Source organism: Heptranchias perlo, chromosome 13 (assembly GCF_035084215.1).
Source record: "Heptranchias perlo isolate sHepPer1 chromosome 13, sHepPer1.hap1, whole genome shotgun sequence".
NCBI classification, from domain to species: Eukaryota; Metazoa; Chordata; class Chondrichthyes; order Hexanchiformes; family Hexanchidae; genus Heptranchias; species Heptranchias perlo.
The window spans coordinates 6,266,632-6,287,121 of record NC_090337.1 but is presented as its reverse complement, the minus strand read 5'-3'; the positions used below and the strand labels follow the sequence as shown (position 1 = coordinate 6,287,121).

General features: G+C 46.1%; 1 protein-coding gene across 3 annotated transcripts in view; it reads right to left on the bottom strand.

The window, feature by feature from the left end:
* Positions 1 to 20,490, bottom strand: part of fgf12a (fibroblast growth factor 12a) — a 247,241-nt gene that overhangs the window by 128,219 nt on the left and 98,532 nt on the right. Inside the window, exon 1 of one of the 3 annotated variants that reach the window (XM_067994885.1) lies at positions 12,958 to 13,157. The exons of the other annotated variants lie outside the window; for them this stretch is intronic. Within the exon in view, the coding sequence (XP_067850986.1) occupies positions 12,958 to 13,156 (199 nt within the window). The 5' untranslated portion in view covers position 13,157. Of the gene's footprint in view, positions 1 to 12,957; positions 13,158 to 20,490 lie in introns of those variants that run through there. 3 annotated transcript variants of the gene reach the window in all.

Sequence of the window (20,490 nt, the reverse complement as noted above, 5' to 3'; positions counted from 1 at the left end):
CCAGGAATCAGTCTGGTGAACCTTCGCTGCACTCCCTCAATGGCAAGTATATCCTTCCTCAGATAAGGAGACCAAAACTGCACACAATACTCCAGGTGTGGTCTCACCAAGACCCTGTATAACTGCAGTAAGACATCCTTGCTCCTGTACTCAAATCCTCTTGCAATGAAGGCCAACATACCATTTGCCTTCCTAACTGCTTGCTGCACCTGCATGTTTACTTTCAGTGACTGGTGTACAAGGACACCCAGGTCCCTTTGTACATCAACATTTCCCAATCTATCACCATTTAAATAATGCTCTGCCTTTCTGTTTTTCCTTCTGAAGTGGATAACTTCACATTTATCCACATTATACTGCATCTGCCATGTATTTGCCCACTCACTCAATTTTGATGTGGTAACAGAGCCAGGGTGAGGGGTAAAGTTTGAATGTATATATAGTGAGACGTATGTTGGTCAGCTAGATGGAAACATTTGGAGACAGCAGTTTCCACACTCCAGGGTGCACCAGTATAATGTAGATCAAGAAACACTTCAGCGTTCTAGTGTTGTTTTTTAATCTTGCATTTAAATTTGCCCAGAGTAATATTATTTGGATTGCACTAAAGCTACACATCGTATTGTTCTCTTGGCTTGAAACTTCTTCCAAGTTGCCCATAAATTCTGACAAATTGATGGTTTAAAAGCTTCAAATCCACTTGAGAAAGGCTCTCCCACTTATTAATGGCAGAGCAGTCACTTGGAGATAACCTAACTCCTAACAGACTTGCAGAACTTCTGCCACGGTTGATTATTGTAAACTTTACCCTGCCGTATTACTCTAATCCTGATCGGCCCACCTACGCTCGTTATGCACTTTACAATAAACACTGTCGTTCATTTTAGTCTGTATAAGTTCAGACCACCGTGATTATATTCCATTTATTGCATAGACTGAAAGTGTTACTAAGCCTACAGAATGAAGTTTACAGCAATTGACTTCATTGTTAGGCCCGGGTCTTAGCATCTCTGTAAGGGCAGATCACATCCAGGATAAAGAAAAAGAAAGGCTCGCATTTATATAGCGCCTTTAATCGACCTCAGGACGTCCCAAAGCGCTTTACAGCCAATTAAGTACTTTCTGAAGTGCAGTCACTGTTGTAATGTAGGAAACGCTGCAGCCAATTTGCACACAGCAAGATCCCACAAACAACAATATGATAATCACCTCCAAATTGGGGTGGGGGGGCGGGGAGGGGTGAGCGAGATCCACTCACAACCCAGAGGTGAGATATCGGAACAGTGGGTTAGAGGACCCGAAGTGTAATAAACACAGACACGAAAAGCAAAAAAAACAATTTTGGATTTCAATCCACGAAGAATATTAACGACAATCAAAAAAAGATCACTCAGATAATAACAGCGGAAACAGGAACTGGAAATTTACAGAACAGGACAGTTATCACAGACTGTCAGTGAAAACAAATTTAAAATTTCATCACAGAGTCGAATCATCATAGATCCTCAAACTTAAATCCTTTTGGCAATAATAGTGTTGTTCCTTCAAATGTGAAACCCAACAGTAATACAAGGGGACTCTGGAGAATTACACCGCCACAGGGGGGAAAAAACCTCATTCATCTGAGATCTCCCTTATGGAACAGACCGAGAGTCGCAGCTAACTAGAATACAACAGCAGCAATCTAACAGGCTGTGTAGGTAGGCAGCATTATGCAGCAAGTCTTCTCTGCTCACAGTTTGCCCTCTAAAAAAATCTCAACTCCAGAGACTTGAGCACATAATCTAGGCTGACACTCCCAGCGCAGTACTGAGAGAGTGCTGCACTGTCGGAGGTGCCGTCTTTCGGATGAGAGGCCCCGACTGCCCTCTCAAGTGGATGTAAAAGATCCCATGGCATTATTCGAAGAAGAGCAGGGGAGTTAACATAAGAACATAAGAAATAGGAGCAGGAGTAGGCCAATCGGCCCCTCGAGCCTGTTCCGCCATTCAATAAGATCATGGCTGATCTGATCCTAACCTCAAATCTAAATTCATGTCCAATTTCCTGCCCGCTCCCCGTAACCCCTAATTCCCTTTACTTCTAGGAAACTGTCTATTTCTGTTTTAAATTTACTTAATGATGTAGCTGAGTTCTCCCTGGTGTCCTGGCCAATATTTATCCCTCAACTAACATCGCTAAAATAGATTATCTGGTCATTTATTTCATTGCTGTTTGCGGGGCCTTGCTGTGTGCAAACTGGCTGCCGTGTTTCCTGGCCAATGTTTATCCCTCACCTTGAATTTAGTTTGGATCGCACAACCCTGCATTTACATTAGTTAAATGTGGGTCTAGTTCTGCCTTGGGGATGAGGAAGCCAACTTAACCAATGTAAACATGGGCAACTGGTGCACAGTTGCCAAAGGAGGTACCCACGTTTTGGTGATGGGAGGAGCAAGGTGCGATGGTGAACTAAGAGTTTCACACAAGAACCACAAAAACAACATAGTAAAATGTCCCAAGGCGCTTCACAGGAGCGATTATCAAACAAAATTTGACACTGAGCCACATAAGGAGATATTAGGACAGGTGACCAAAAGCTTGGTCAAAGAGGTAGGTTTTAAGGAGCGTCTTAAAGGAGAGAGAGGTGGAGAGGCTTATGGAGGGAATTCCAGAGCTTAGGGCCCAGGCAGCTGAAGGCACGGCCGCCAATGGTGGAGCGATTAACATCGGGGATGCGCAAGAGGCCAGAATTGGAGGAGTGCAGAGATCTCGGAGGGCTGTAGGGCTGGAGAAGGTTACAGAGATAGGGAGGGGTGAGGCCATGGAGGGATTTGAAAACAAGGATGAGAATTTATATCGAATAACATTAAAATATATCCACTCAAAAAAGAACTTCCATATATACAGCACCTTTTACGACCTCGAGGCATTCCAAAACGCTTTAATGAAGCACTTTTTGAAGTGTAGTTACTGTTGTAATGTAGGAAACACGGCAGCCAATTTGTGCACAGCAAGATCCCACAAACAGCAATGAAATAAATGACCAGATAATCTATTTTAGCGATGTTAGTTGAGGGATAAATATTGGCCAGAACACCTGCTCTTCCTCAAAATAGTACAGTTGGATCTTTTTTGTCCACCTGAGAGGGCAGATAGGACCTCGGTTTAAATTCTCATCCGAAAGACAGCACCCCTGGTGGTGTAGCACTCTCTCAGTACTGGCACTGGGAGTGTCAGCCTAGATTTTGTGCTCAAGTCTCTGGAGCGGGACTTGAACCCACAACCTTCTGACTCAGAGGGGACAGTGCTGCCCACTGAGCCACGGCTGACACAAGCGTGCAATTGTACTGAGAGTGTGTTGGCGCCAACGCACTAATTAAGCCTGATGACAATAGTGAGACTGGTTTATAATGAAATACTTTTTTTCTTCACATTTCAATCCAGACAGCCTGTCACTGTAGTACTTATTACAAGTACATACTGTGCTGCTCATTCAGATTAAGTAGTTTCCTTGTCACACTGAATACTGTGCAGCTGATGTGTCAAGAGATACAGACAACTGCCTGCTCTGAAATGGAGGGTATCGCTGTTCAGGAATAAGGCAGTCAACTTTGGCACTGAATTTTCATTAAGCAAGTCATGGAAGCAATCATTTCAGCTCTACAGTGCCTTCAAACTTCAGTGACATTACTTTGGTTTTGGAAAGAAAAACAATTCACTTCATCTTTGGTACCAGCCCCGATTTTACCCTCACCCGCCCAGAGGGAATGGGGCAGGTTTGGGTGGGGTGCCAGTTTTACACCCTGCCCAATCTTACCTTCCATTTGGAAAAAAAACTGGACGGGTCGTGAAACGTGCGTTGGACCGAAACCCACTCCGTTCCCGGCCGGGGGGGTTAAAGTTGAGAACTAGGTTTCAATTTAGCCCAGGGAGACGAGCTGAATGTAGAATCATAGAAACAACGAAGGAGGCCATTCAGCCTATCGTGCCTGTGCCGGCTGTGAAACAGTTATCCAATTGCTCCCCCCCCTCACCCAGTTCTTTCCCCATAGCCCTGCAATTTCTTCCTTTCCAAGTATTTGTTCCTTTTGAAAGTGACTATTGAATCTGCTTCCACCGCCCTTTCAGGCAGCGCATTCCAGATCATAACAATTCGCTGCGTAAAAAAATATCTCCTCATGTCACCTCTGGCTCTTTTGCCAATTATCTTAAATCTGTGTCCTCTGGTTACCGACCCTCCTGCCAGTAGAAACAGTTTCTCCCTGTCTACACTATCAAAACCCCTCATAATTTTGAACACCTGTATTAAATCTCCTCTTAACCTTCTCTGCTCTAAGGAGAACAATCCCAACTTCTCCGGTCTCTCCACATAACTGAAGTCCCTCATCCCTGGCACCATTCTGGTAAATCTCCTCTGCACCCTCTCCAAGGCCTTGACATCCTTCCTGAGTGCGGTGCGCCCAGGATTGGACACAATACTCCAGTGGAGTTCTTTATATTTTAAGCAGAGGTTCTAATCGTTTTAAAATAAACAAATGCATTAAACCTTCGTCTGCTAATATCGTCAACAGTAGTTCTAGACTGTAGTCTTTTATTTTCAAAAGCAAGGTAAGTTTGGAACCCATTGTTGCAGCAGCGTAAGGGAGCTGGTTAATGAACCTCAGACTTCGATGCACCATTCTGTAATAGAGGTCCAGACTGGTGTTGTAACATCCTTCCAACCTCCCACTTTATGCTTCGAGACTAACCCTAGATTTATGCCCCTTGTTATCGATTCACCAACTGGTGGAAGTAATCGCTCACTCCTTTGTTGACGAGATCCCAGCCATCGATTTTCTGTTGGCACGGTTCTGAAGAAATCGCCGCCCTTGTCAATACCAAGATCAATGGCCACGCTTTCTTTCAGCCTCAAGTCGCTCCACAAGGAAGCAGTGGTGCATCAACCTAGGTTCAACGTCCTTTGCGGAACATATGGCAGGTCATAACTCAATCACTGAACTCTGGGAAGTAGCCTCATGCAAACTACTGGAATCCTTTGAGAAGGGAAGTAAGCTAAATGTGGAGAGCAACCCAACTGATGTTATGGAACTACATCAGAGACCCACACTATAACAACTTGCATTTATATAGCGCCATAAACGTAGTAAAAAGTCCCAAGGAACGTCATAGGAGTGCAATCAGACAAAATTTGACACCGAGCCACATAAACATATATTGGGACAGGTGACCAAAAGCTTGGTCAAAGAGGTAGGTTTTAAGAGGTAGGTTTTAAGGGGTGTCTTAAAAGCAGGAGAGAGAGGTAGAGAGACGGAGAGGTTTAGGGAGGGAATTCCAGAACTAGACAGCTGAAGGCACTGCCGCCAATGGTGGACCGATGAAAATCGGGGATACGCAAGACGCCAGAATTGGAGGAGCGCAGAGATCTTGAAGGGTTGTAGGGTTGGAGGAGGTGACAGAGATAGGGAGGGGCGAGGCCATGGAGGGATTTGAAAACAAGATGAGAATTTTAAAATTGAGGTGTTGCCGGACTGGGAGCCAATGCAGGACTGCGATCATGGGGGGTGATGGGTGAACAGGACTTGGTGCGAGTTAGGTTACGGGGAGCAGAGTTTTGGATGAACTCAAGTTTACAGAGCTTGCAAAATGGGAGGCCGGCCAGGAGAGCATTGGAATAGTCGAACCTGGAGACAGGCTGATGCTCACAGAATTGATGGTTGTTTAACTAATTGGACTTAAAACTGTCTGGGCAATAGGAAGCATAAAAGGAAAAACACAACAGGACCTGTAACAGGAGACCAACAGGAGCCTCCTCAAACTATATCAGCCAGGGGACTAGTGAACAAACGAACAACGACAGACAGGAAAAGACCCACTGGTGCATCCAGCCTGTCCCTTATACATCACTATACATCACTATATATACATACCCTCCCCACCCCACTTGAAACCACATGATCTCTTGGGAGAGGTGAAAAACCAGATTAAAAACCCAGGCCAATTAAGGGGGAAAAAAAATCTGGAAAATTCCTTTCCACCCACTTCTGGCGATCGAGACTAGTCCAGGAGATCACTGCAAAATTGAGATTGAGAACATTCAAGGGATCTGGTCCAATTTAGTAAATGGACTGCACAGTAGGTAAACATCAGGTGATCCACTTTGAAACAGGAAATCTGTATGATCAAGGGATCGCATTTTGCAGTAGAGTGGTTGATTGTGGGATTGGATGAAGCTCAGTCCCACGGGGATATGTCAACAGGTGCCTTCTATTCTAATCACTGAGCAGTGTACCCCACGATCCCATCTAATCACAGCAGTGTACCCCACGATACCATTTGATCATAGAAGTGTACCCCAAGATTCCATCTAATCATAGAAGTGTACCCCAAGATACCATTTGATCATAGAAGTGTACCCCAAGATTCCATCTAATCACAGCAGTGTACCCCACAATCCCATCTAATCACAGCAGTGTACCCCACGATTCCATCTAATCACAGCAGTGTACCCCACGATTCCATCTAATCATAGCAGTGCACCCCATGCTCAGTCCCACAGTGATACATCAACAGGTGTCACATCATAAAGGAGGCGGGGGGGGGGGGGAAACGCCATTAATTTGTTGGGTAGAGAGCAGAAGAGCTTTTTTTCACTGTCTATTAAGAAAGGATTTGGGTATGTATGAAATATATATTTAGAAAATAAGATTTTATTCAACATAGGGCAAGGAAATTGAGCCCAACAAGCAACTGCTCTGGTTAGTAAAGAAATGGATTGTTCAGAGTTATAGACTGTGCAAATGATGCACTCACGTGAAGTATTATCTTCTGAGGTACATGTCACTTTTCTGTGCCTCCAGTTTCCACATTGACGATAATATATGTGAATGCAGTTTTGGCAATTTCGTCCAAAAACTAGACTGGAAAGGAATTAAAAGAAACGTTTCTTTTGTACCTAAGGCGGCGAGACTGAAAATCCGAAAGAGTACAGGAGTTTTCCTTTGGATCGCAAGACGTTTTGGGTACCATAGAAAAGATATAGCACAGAAGGGGGCCATTCGGCCCATCGTGTCCGCGCCGGCTCGAAGAACAACCAGGTGCCAATTCTAATCCCACCTTCCAGCACCCGGTCCGTAGCCCTGCAGCTTACAGCACTTCAGGTGCAGGTCCATGTACTTTTTTAAAAAAGAGTTGAGGGTCCCTGCCTCTACCACCAATTCGGGCAGTGAATTCCATACACCCACCACCCTCTGGGTAAAAAAGTTTTTCCTCATGTCCCCTCTAATCCTTCCGCCAATCAGCTTAAATCTATGTCCTCGAGTTCCGCTAGGGGAAACAGGTACTTCCTGTCTACTCTAACTCGGCCCCTCATAATTTTGTACACCTCAATCAAGTCTACCCTCAGCCTCCTCTGCTCCAAGGAAAACAACCCCAGCCTATCCAATCTCTCCTCGTAGCTGCAATTTTCAAGATCTGGCAACATTCTTCTAAATCTTCTCTGCACTCTCTCCACAGCAATTACGTCCTTCCTGTAATGTGGTGACCAGAACTGCGCACAATACTCCAGCTGTGGCCTTATCATTGTTTTATACAGTTCCATCATTACATCCCTGTTTTTGTATTCCATACCTCGGCTAATAACGGAGAGCATTCCGTATGCCTTCTTCACAACCTTATCTACCTGAACTGCCACCTTCAAAGACCTGTGCACATGCCTTCCAAGGTCTCTCACTTCCTCTACCCCTCTCAATATATTCCTGTTTACTACGTATTCCCTTTTGCTGTTTGCCCTCCCTAAGTGCATTACCTCACACTTCTCCGGGTTGAACTCCATTTGCCACTTTTCCGCCCACTCCACCAACCCATTGATATCTTCTTGGAGTCTACAGCCATCCTCTTCACCATCAACTACACGGCCAATTTTTGTGTCGTCTGCAAATTTGCCAATCATGCCCCCTACATTCAAGTCCAAATCATTAATATATACCACAAACAGCAAGAGACCCAACACTGAGCCCTGTGGCACACCACTGGAAACGGATTTCCATTTGCAAAGACATCCAACAGGTCCTGTTTGCCGGCAGATAAAGATTCAAGCAAGAGTAAGAAAATTGTCTGCATTTGCTGTTCAAAAACAGAGCTAATGAAGGGGAAGTGATTGATTAGGGCCACCATCAGTGTAGGTATGTTGAACTACATTTGCTTTCAAAGCTTTTGCCAAATTTTTGACTATTGTAGACATAGCATACACTAAAATTCCACCTACTCTAATTATAGCACCAAAATAATCCACGGTTCCATCTAATCACAGCAGCGTACCCCAAGATTATATCTAATCACAGCAGCGTACCCCAAGATTCCATCTAATCACAGCAGCGTACCCCAAGACACCATCTATTCTCATTGTAGCAGCAGCGTAACCCGGGATTCCATCTATTCTCATCTTTGGGGGAGCATACCCTGAGATTCTATCTACTCTGATCATAGCAGCAGATTACCCCAAGATTACGCACCCTTAACTCCAGTGTCAAATCCCAGTTACCTATTTCTCCCTAACCCCCAAATGTTTTTTTTTAAAATTTTATTCTCCGGATATGGATGACTCCGACGAGGCGATCCCCAATTGCCCCGAGAAGGCGTTGAACCTTCTTCTTGAGGGCATTAAGAGTCAATCACATAGTGTGGGACTGGAATTACCCATACATCACCTCGTTTAAAAAAAAAATCTGAATTATCAATAAGAATTATAAGATGTGTTCCTGGTCAGAATGAATTCTGTTTGAACACTTTTTTTTTAAAATTGGAAAATGGTGTCGCGTCTTTAGAGGAATGGTCTATTCTGAGAGCTTTAATGGGACACGAGCCAAAGAAAGAGTAGGATGTGGGGAGGTGGATTTATAAAAACAGGAATAAACTATCTTTATTTATTTCCTGAGAAAATCCCAAAAGAAAGTAGCCAACAGAAAAGGCACAGGCAATATCCAGCCCAGTATATATAGCATCGACATCACCGACTATGGTGCATGTGTCCCACATCCAACATCCTCCTTCCCGGAAACCCATAAACTGGAGCAAAAGCGGGGGCGGAGGCAAACTGGGGGCGGGGGGGGGGGGTTAAAGGGAGGAATAAAGGGGTTCACTGCCCCACCCCAGATGGGCCAGGTCACCTCTCCCCAACAGATGCCACTTCCTGCATGTTGCCTGACCCTGGGAGGTAGATTAGGCTCCAAGTAAACATTCAGGGGGTAGTTCAACACTCCCAGGAGAGGGCCACCCAGACCAGCTACGATGGTCTCAAGTTCGATTCTTGGCTTGTGCTGAGTCAGTTGGCCCCAGGGACAGCTACAGTAGAGCACTATTAGTGGAAAGGGGCAGTGCGGGGAGGTGGGGGGGTACGATAAATAGAATCAGGCAGTGTTTTGGTCCCCCGAGTGGTATCCAGGGAGATCTGCATGTGTGTAGACATCAGGGAGAACAGATCCGGCTCAACTTTGACGACCCCACCCCCACCATGGGCAAGGAGGATGGCGACAGGAAAACTAGCAATTAAAGAGTGCATATATATCTATCAGGTGGACGTAAAAGATCCCACAGCACTGTTTCGAAGAAGAGCAGGGGAGTTCTCCCCGGTGTCCTGGGCCAATGTTTATCCCTCAAGCAACAACTAAAAACAGACTATCTGGTCATTAACTGTTCGTGGGAGCTTGCTGTGCACAAATTGGTTGCCGCGTTTCGCTACATTACAACAGTGACTACACTTCAAACATACTTCATTGGCTATGAAGCGCTTTGGGACGTCTTGAGGTTGTGAAAGGTGCTATATAAATGCAGGTTCTTTCTTTTGCTGCACTCCTAATGTTATTAACTATAATTGTATCCAAGTATCACTGCGACATTCACAGTAGACACACCAATTAACTGCCACTCCTGATCTGTGAGGATCTACACTGCAGCATAAAGACCCCTCTCATTCACAATCATACAAAACACTTACATGGTGCTTCAGCACTCAGCAGCTGCTGTTAAACTGTATATATATTTTTTTTTTTTACAGTTCCCGTCCAGGGGGAGTGACCTGCATACACCTCTCCTCTACAGCCGTGTCTCAGTGGGTAGCACTCCCGCCTCGGAGTCAGAGGGTCGTGAGTTCAAGTCCCATTCTAGAGACTTGAGCACATAACCTAGGCCGGCACTCCCAGTGCAGTACTGAGGGAGCGCCGCACTGTCGGATGTGATGTCTCTCGGATGAAACGTTAAACTGAGGCCCCATCTGCCCTCTCGGGTGGAGGTAAAAGATTGCACAGCACTATTTCAAAGAAGAGCAGGGGAGTTCTCCCTGGTGTCCTGGGCCAATATTTATCCAACAACCAACATCACTAAAACAGATTATCTCACTGCTATTTGTGGGATCTTGCTGTGCGCAAATTAGCTGCTGCGTTTCCTACGTTAGAGCTTCAGCACTCAGCAGCTATTTATCCATTGCATATTTTTGCAGGTCCCATCCAGTTTTACAGTCTCTCTTTTACCGTCAGACGCAGTTCATGCTGGGAGGAGATGTGGGAACAGTGAGGGATCTGCTTCCAAAGTTCATTTCCCATCCCTTTCCATAGGCCTGCGATAACCGTCTGTTCCCTACATTTCTTTATCCATGCCTTCATTACCTCCAGATTCGACTATTCCAATGCTGTCCTGGCCGGCCTCCCATCTTCCACCCTCCGTAAACTTGAGCTCATCCACAACTCTGCTGCCCCCCTGTATCCTAACTCGCACCAAGTCCCGTTCACCCATCACCCCCTGTGTTCGCTGACCTACAATGGCTCTCGGTCCGGCAATGCCTCGGTTTAAAAATTCTCATCCTTGTTTTCAAATCATGGCCTCGCCCCTCCCCCCACCCTATCTCTGTAACCTCCTCCAGCCCTATATCCCTCGGAGATCTCTGCGCTCCTCCAATTTTGACCTCCTGCGCATCCCTGATTTCCTTCACTCCACCACAGGCGGCCGTGCCTTCAGCCGCCTAGGCCCTAAGCTCTGGAATTCCCTCCCTAAACCTCTCTACTTCTCTCTCCTCCTTTAAGACGCTCCTTAAAACCCACCTCTTTGACCAAGCTTTGGTCGCCTATCCTAATGTCTCCTTCTTTGGCTCAGTGTCAATTTTTGTTTTATGATGCTCCTGTGAAGGGACGTTTTACTACGTTAAATGCAAGTTGTTGTTAGTTGGGTCTCCTGATGTAACCAGCAGCAAACTGTAACTGGGATGCATAAATAAATAAATAGAAATTGGCAGGTAGCACACAGGTAGGGAATCAGCATATTTGACACACTGGAAGGGACATCGAAATCTATAACACGCGGGCAGACGGATTGGTGTCTGTGACACCCAGCCAGGAGATCAATCTGAAAATCAGGATTTTACGCAATTAAGTACTTCAGGCACAGGAAAAGTATTCTTCAACGAAGCAGATTGCAGATGCTTTTACAAGCAGTGCTTCTGTAGTTCGGAAGCTAAGGGACTGACCACGCATTGATTCCTGTGTTCACATTGCTAAAACTGACCTCTCCCATCTCGACAGCAGAACCCGTGTGTGATTCCCATTCTGCTGCCAGGATAAGGGAGCTGGGTTTAGCAAGGTGAACGCCAGGAGTGGGCTATCCCACTGTCCGAATGCGAAAGCAGGAAATGATGGAGAGATGATCATAAACCCGGGCTTTGGGCCAATACTTTCAAAAAGGAATATGGATCAATTTCCAATTCAGCAAAGAGTTGCTGTGTTTGGATTTTAGGGTAGGAAAATGAGATGGTGGAATGGTGGAGGGGTGCAGCTAAATACCCATTTCTCATTGGCACACCCTTCTGCACAACTATTAGGTAAAAGAAGCAAATGGTACAAGATTGAATGGGATGAACATTTATATCATGGTATACACACACATTGTGTATACACATGTACACACACACACACAAATGTACAAACACCAACATGACCCTTGCAGTACATAATTTAAACCAATAAAGACACACACAAACAATAAGACAACTGAGGACAAACAGGTCAGTCAGTGCCTACAATTTACTCCTGCCCAAAATATAGCAAGCTTCCTCCCCCATGACGACGTCAATCCTGGTAGTTGTGCAAAAGGCACATCATGCAAGTTCCTCTAACCTCCAACACACAAATTCTGACCCCACTCCCCCTCCCTCCCAATTTAAAATCAATCATTCAGCAGATACAAATTAAACACACATGTTGGGTTCAGATATCCATCCAACATACAAAGCCAACGGTATAACGCACAAGGATTCCGATGCAGATAAGGACACAAGTGGGCCAAATGTAAGTCCACCACAGCACACGATACAAGCTCTCGTGCAAGGCGAGTGACTTCTGATGGTCACCATCCGTTCCTGTCTGTTGTGATTAAGTCATGGTCCCATCGCAGCGCAGGGAGCCAGACCAGAGGGCAGAAGGAACTGTGCCCAGTGCGGGCTGGCATGTTGTAGAGAGATGCTTTCAGTCTGCAAATGGCACACACCTCCTCCACTGACAGCAAACCTCCTGTGCAATAAATGTGCTGCTGCCTGTGTTTACACAGTGCAGAATATGCCATCCTCAGACACACACACGCACAAACACTCTTACACGCACAAACACTCTTACACGCACGCCTTGGCACCCAATAGATAATGAATTTTTGCAGATTTTTCCCAGGACATTTAAGTCTTCACAGAATTTCGACGTGAAATATATACCGAATCAATGCAGTGGGGACAAGAGAAGGCCAATTTTGCCCACTCTAAGATGGGCAAAATTGGCCTTTTACCTGAGGAAGGAGGAAGCCTCCGAAAGCTTGTGAATTTAAAATAAAATCGTTGGACTATAACTTGGTGTTGTAAAATTGTTTACAATTGTCAACCCCAGTCCATCACCGGCATCTCCACAAGATGGGGGGGGGGGGGGTGGAGAATGGGTTAACACTAACCTGTTTTCCTCTTGACTGGTCTCTTCTTCCCGCTACAGAACCTGACTTTGGAGAAAACCCCGAGAACGTGCCTGTCACACAAGGACTTCTTGACTTTGCTCGGGCTGCTCCTGCGTTTGGTGGCAAACACACGTTCGCTGTTGTTCTCTCTCGCCTGCCTCTTCTGCCGGATGAGAGAGCTGGCGAGCGCCGCTGCCATGTCCCGGGATAGAGTTCAGCATCCACGGGGGGGTGGGGGGAATACCGGGGGAGGGGGTGCAGGTAACTTGGAAGAAGAAAGAGGAGGTTCGGGAGGAGTGGGGGGGGGGGGTTGTGGATGGGAGTGCAGAAGGGGCTGGGAGGAGGTTCAAAGCCGCTGCATCCGGATCAGAGCGAATGTCAAGAAGTGAATGGGAGCCGGGGTGGAGAGGAGCAAGATGGAGAGAGCTTCCCGGAGTCAATACCCGGCCACCGGGGAGCAGGGATATCCCCGGCCCCGCAATAAGAGGGGTCCGCGGGCAGGGACAGGGACAGGGACAGGGGGGGGGGGCGAGGGGTGGCTGAGGAGTAGCAGAGCTGGAGATCTCAGATCTTCCTATTCAACCCAAGGGGCTCCAAGTCATTTACACACACAACCACTGCAAGCTCCTTGGGGAGAAAAGGACAACACTGAACCCTCCTCCCTTCCACCCCCTCCCCCGAAAAATAAGTCCGGGTCTAGGAGGCAGTTGCTGACTCCAATCCCAGGTCCATTCAAGGGCAGTCCGGGGTCCGTGTCTGCCCAGAGCAGGTCGTCAGGGATCTTCCAGTGCACCGGCGCCCAGGTCTAAACCCTGGATGGGGAGTACGGTGATGGTCCATCAGACTGTAGAGGGTTGGGGTCACTTCTCTCCCAGAACATCTCCCTGGCCCGTGTGGAGGGCACTTTGCAAACCGAAAACTCCCCCCAGCTCTTTAAAGCAAGGCTCCAGCCCCAGGACGTTGGGTTGGGTTGGTGGGACTTCCAACTTCTTGCACCATCGAGCACACCGACAGGAGTTTACACAGAGCTGTAATCCCAAGATCGCTATCTCCAAATGAGAACCGGGGTGAGAGAGGGGGGGGGGTGAGGAACAGAACCACAACCAGAATTAAACTCGACTCCAAAAGCAGACCGGCCAGGTCCCGAGATATCTCCCAAACTGGAGGTTGAATCCTGGGGAGGAAAGGGTGGATAAAGCCGCCAGTCGCTCAGGCTCCGGTGCTCTGCTCTTGTCGGTTTTGCAGTTTTCCGGAGCTGCTACGCAATTGTACGTGATTGAGATTTGGATGAAGCCGGTGGATCGAGGCAGTGACAAGAGGCAGGGAGAGGAACTGCGGCTTTAACCCGAGCTAGCCCGAGCCTGCAGAGTATTAGCATCTTTATCCCAGCACTTCACACCGGCACCATCACACACACACACATATATATATATATATATCACTGAGACAAAGAGAGAGAGAGATATAGAATTATACGGCACAGAGACAGGCCATTCGGCCCAACAGGTCTATGATGGTGTTTATGCTCCACAGGAGCCTCCTCCCACCTTACCACGCACTTCGAGAGAGACACATATACTTATAAAGAGACACACTCACAGCTACCTATACACACAGGCTCAGACATTTACACTCAGAGAAACATATTGACACACACACATATACTGGAGCACCCACAGCTAGTCACAAACATACAGACTGTCTCACACCACATAGGAACAGGAGTAGGCCATTCAGCCCCTCGTGTCTGCTCCGCCATTTGATAAGATCATGGCTGATCTGTGATCTAACTCCATATACCTGCCTTTGGCCCATATCCCTTAATACCTTTGGTTGCCAAAAAGATATCTATCTCAGATTTAAATTTAGCAATTGAGCTAGTATCAATTGCCGTTTGCGGAAGAGAGTTCCAAACTTCTACCACCCTTTGTGTGTAGACATATAGACATGTACAGACGCACCACTCAGAGGCACACACACAGACTGTTGCTTACAGTGAGAGAAAGTGAAACACAAATCCACTAATCAGATGCACAGATCATTGCACAGATTTTTAAAAATTCATTCTCGGGATATGGGAGTCACCGGTAAGCCCAGCATTTATTGCCCATCCCTAGTTGCCGGTGCAGTTAGGAGTTAACCATGTTGGTGTGAGACTGGAGTCACATATAGGCCCAAACCGGGTAAGGACGGCAGGTTTCTTTACTTAAAGAACATTAGTGAACCAGTTGGGTTTTATTGACAGTTCAATCACTTAATGGTGACTTTTACTGATACCTGTTTTTTTTATCTCCAGCAGAGAAAGATAGGTGCGCACACACACACACACACACACACACACACACAGAAGGATCCACTCAGAATTTTCTTGACTAGATTTGGTCAGCCTCTTTCCCTAAAATTAGAAACTTATTTGCGTATTGATCTACCCCACAAACCCAAATTGTTATTGCAAAAACCTTGCAAAAATTGATGGAAGGTGTTTGAAAAGGCCATTAAATTCTATCCCTCAGCTATTCTGTCAATGAGTTGTTAAGAAACCTTAAACTAAAGCGAGAGAGCTTGGCGTTCCTGCCACACCTGCTCAACCTTTAATTGGAATAATTTCTGCTACTTGACAACCCAGAGAACTCTGAGGAAGCCCCAAGAGCGAGCTTTCAAATTTCAGCATTGCTGAATGAGTCCCACCTCACTTCATCAACAGATTAAACCTTGGGAGGGGTCTGCAAAACTCCCTTCTGTACATTGATTATGGTAACTACCCGCCTGCGATAATGTCACAAAGAAATACAACACAATGTTGGCTACATATAGTAACACCACTATTCCTGGCCAGAATAGTGATGTTTGGGTAATTCCCCGATCAATCATGACTGGAGACCAACCACACTGCTGTCAGTGATCGGCATTGATTTTATGCACATAATTTGTATTATTTAGCTATCCTCCACTCACTGCATTTTGCTGGAGAAATAATCCTGCTTTTATTGGGAGACTTTGCTGTAGTTTCGGTCATGAGTTCTGTTTTCCTGTAATTCGTCGAGATTCTTTTTAAATAGACTGTGTAGACCGTTTGCTGTAGTGCGCTGTTTAAATAGACTCTGTAGACTGTTTGCTGTAGTGCGCTGTTTAAATAGACTCTGTAGACTGTTTGCTGTAGTGCGCTGTTTAAATAGACTCTGTAGACTGTTTAAATAGACTCCGCTGTAAAATAGACTGTTTGCTGTAAGTCCCTGCCGTAAGTCCTGCCCCACCTCCAACTCATTGGCTGACACAGTAGTGTCAATAGACAGATAATCTGACCCAGATAATCTTTGCTCCTCCAAGAATGTGCTGTGATCCCATCATGTTTACTGCGATTCCACAGGCCTTCACAGTAGCTCACTGCCCCCTTGAACACAGGTTGCATTTTCTACAATGAGAAAGTCCATCAAGGGGGTCAACTTCTGTCAGCAACAACGATGACAACTTGCTTTTAAATAGCGTCTTTAACATAGTAAGACGACCCAAGGCACTTCACAGGAGGGTAATCAGACAAAAATTGTCACCCAGCCAAAGAAGGAGACATTAGTCCTAATGTCCAAAAGCTTGGTCAAAGAGGTGGGTTTTAAGGAGTGTTTTAAAGGAAGAGGTGGAGATAGAAAGGCGGAGAGGTTTAGGGAGGGAATTCCAGAGCTTAGGGGCTAGGTGGCTGAAGGCACGGCCGCCAATGGTGGAGCAATAAAAATTGGGGGGTGGGCAAGAGGCCAGAATTGGAGGAGTTCAGAGATCTCAGAGAGTTGTTTTTATTCTGAAAGGGATAATTTCCAGGGATGTCCAACCCAGGCCATCAGTGTGTGCATGTCCTCACAATACAAACAACACAGCCCAGCTAAAAACCATACTCACTCACCTCCAACAATTCCCCCAGCTGATCAGTTGGCGCAGTACAAGCTGATCTATCAGCTGCGTTCCACCAACACAACACAAGGCTTCTTCGACAGCACCTCCCAAACCCGCGACCTCTACCACCTAGAAGGACAAGGGCAGCAGGCACATGGGAACAACACCACCTGCACATTCCCTTCCAAGTCACACACCATCCCGACTTGGAAATATATCGCCGTTCCTTCATCGTCGCTGGGTCAAAATCCTGGAACTCCCTTCCTAACAGCACTGTGGGAGAACCTTCACCACACGGACTGCAGCGGTTCAAGAAGGCGGCTCACCACCACCTTCTCAAGGGCAATTAGGGATGGGCAATAAGAACATAAGAACATAAGAACATAAGAAATTGGAGCAGGAGTAGGCCAATCGGCCCCTCGAGCCTGCTCCGCCATTCAATAAGATCATGGCTGATCTGATCCCAACCACAAATCTAAAGAACACAAGAAGTCGGAGCAGGACCCGGCCACATAGCCCCTGGGCCCTCTCCGCCACCCACAGGGCATTGACCGATCCGAACTCAGCTTCATGTCCAATTTCCTGCCCGCTCCCCATAACCCCTAATTCCCTTTACTTCTAGGAAACTGTCTATTTCTGTTTTAAATTTATCTAATGATGTAGCTTCCACAGCTTCCTGGGGCAGCAAATTCCACAGACCGACCACCCTCTGAGTGAAGAAGTTTCTCCTCATCTCAGTTTTGAAAGAGCAGCCCCTTATTCTAAGATTATGCCCCCTAGTTCTAGTTTCACCCATCTTTGGGAACATCCTTACTGCATCCACCCGATCAAGACCCTTCACAATCTTATATGTTTCAATAAGATCGCCTCTCATTCTTCTGAACTCCAATGAGTAGAGTCCCAATCTACTCAACCTCTCCTCATATGTCCGCCCCCTCATCCCCGGGATTAACCGAGTGAACCTTCTTTGTACTGCCTCGAGAGCAAGTATGTCTTTTCTTAAGTATGGAGACCAAAACTGTATGCAGTATTCCAGGTGCGGTCTCACCAATACCTTATATAACTGCAGCAATACCTCCTTGTTTTTATATTCTATCCCCCTAGCAATAAAAGCCAACATTCCGTTGGCTTTCTTGATCACCTGCTGCACCTGCATACCAACTTTTTGATTTTCTTGCACTAGGACCCCCAGATCCCTTTGTACTGCAGTACTTTCCAGTCTCTCGCCATTAAGAAAATAACTTGCTCTCTGATTTTTCCTGCTAAAGTGCATAACCTCACATTTTCCAATATTATATTGCATCTGCCAAATCTCCGCCCACTCACCCAGCCTGTTTATATCCCCTTGCAGGTTTTTTATGTCCTCCTCACTCTCTACTTTCCCTCCCACATCCCATGAACGAATTTTAAAAAAACACAAAAGCCCATCCACCACCTGACTGGTTGCACATTAAGCTTCTGGTGTGAAATTGGTAATAATGGAATCTACACAGGGGCTGATTGAGCCTTTGTTGCCCCCCCCCACACTCTGCAAACTGCCATTAAGAGGTAATTAAACACCTGCAGTTTAACAATCCACACAACATTGTACCCTTCCAGTGTCAGCAGTGGCTCGGTGGGTAGCACTTTCGCCCGAGTCAGAGGGTCATGGCTTCGAGTCCCACTCCAGAGACTTGAGCACATAATCCAGGCTGACACTCCCAGTACCAGCACCGAGGGAGTGCTGCACTGTCGGAGGTGCCGTCTTTTGGATGAGACCTTAAACCAAGGCCCTGTCTGCCCTCTCAGGTGATCGTGAAAGATCCCAGGCCACTGTTCGAAGAAGAGTGGGGGGAATTCACTCCGGTGTCCTGGCCAATGGTTATCCTTCAGCCGACATCACTGAAACAGAATATCTGGTCGTTATCTCACTGCTGCTTGTGGGATCTTGCTGTGCGCAAATTGGCCGCCGTGTTTCCCTACATTGCAACAGTGATTACACTTCACTGGCTTTGGGACGTCCCGAGGCAAACGTGGCTGCCGATCTGTGCACAGCAAGGCCCCACAAACAGAAAATTGGAAACGAATAACTAGTTAATCTGTGTTGGACAGGACAGAAGGGCAACTGTCTCAGTGCTGCACGGGATTTGGTTAAACACTGAAATGCTGCAGTGGGACTTGACTCCTGAACCTCCTGACTCAGAGGCGAGAGTGTTACCAACTGTGCCAAGCTGAGACTTGGTACATACTTTTAGTGTGTGCAGTATACAGGTCCAATCTAAGAGTTGTATCCAACACTTGACATCATGCAGGCGTGTTCGAAACCTTTCATCTTTGTGGGCCCTTATGTGTCCCATGCAGCTCAGGGGGTCGTTCATAAAGCTTAAAATCAATGTTTCCATTATCTCGTGTTCACCAAACGGCCGATACTAACAAATCTCAGTGTTCTGATTTAAGATTTATGCACCAATGAGGCAACAGCGCTAAAATCAGCCAGCCTCACAAAAATCAAAATAGATAAATCAGTGAATAAGAAATATAATCTCAAATAGCACAGTGATTGATGGGGCTGGATTGCCAGAGCTAGTAGGCTGCAGTTTGGACTCCCTGGTGTACTGTTTTGATCTGTTCTGTGTCAGAGGTCAAGAGAGAGGGAAAAAATAAATAAATGTGTGTTTGTTATTTGTAGGAACCAGTTAGTTTAGGCTCTGCTAGTGGACATTGAGTGGTTTGCATGAGATGCATGTGTCCTGGGCCCTGTAGAAGCAGTAAACAGATGAACAGGAGAGGCCATTCAGCCCCTCGAGCCTGTTCCGCTATCTAATGGGGAAAACACAGGGGTACTGTGAATGGGCAAAATGCAGCAGTTTAAAACAGTGATGATTAAGAGACTCAGACAGCCTCAGTCCTGCTCATTCAGCTAATGTGGTTGAGCACTCTATATATAAAAAAAAGGACATCCCAAACACGGTCTAGACAATATCAATTTGGACACAAATCACAGGAAACCTATCAGTGTCACTTTTTGCAGTGCTAATAACTGAGACACCTTTGCAGTTTACAGAAGTCAGAAGGACGCCTAGAGGTTCTAGTCTGGACAGCTTCCCGAGTGAGGGCAGAAGTTTGTGCTACAACATCAATCAAAAAAAAAACACTGCAGTTAGGACATCGCTGTGTTTTGTACGTCCGTTCATCATGTCAAAGAGGAAACCAGGAGTAATCATACACCAGATCTGGCGTTTAATAGTTAGCCTAAAGTTGGTATCAGGTCTCTATGTGGGAGAACACCTGGGAAACAGCGACCACAATATTATAAAAGGTTTCAATTGGCTGGTAGAACCAAAAGGTACTGAAAGTCTACAATCAATTCTAGATTTCAAAAGGGCGAACTTTAATAAAATGGCAGAGGATTTGGAACAGGTCGATTGGTCAACCCCACTGGATGGGGATGAAACCGATGCGGAATATAAATGACAAGTGGTTTAAGAGCAAACTAAAAGACGTCGAAACCATGAATGTCCAAGTTCAATAAAAATAGGCGTGTGATAGGAAGAAGCGAAGATGTACAAAGACAAATAAGGCATGAATAAAAAAATGTTTTTTTTTTCCAAATTAAAAGTATATAATACCCAACTAAACGAAGAAAAGCACCATGAGCGGTTGAAGAAAAAC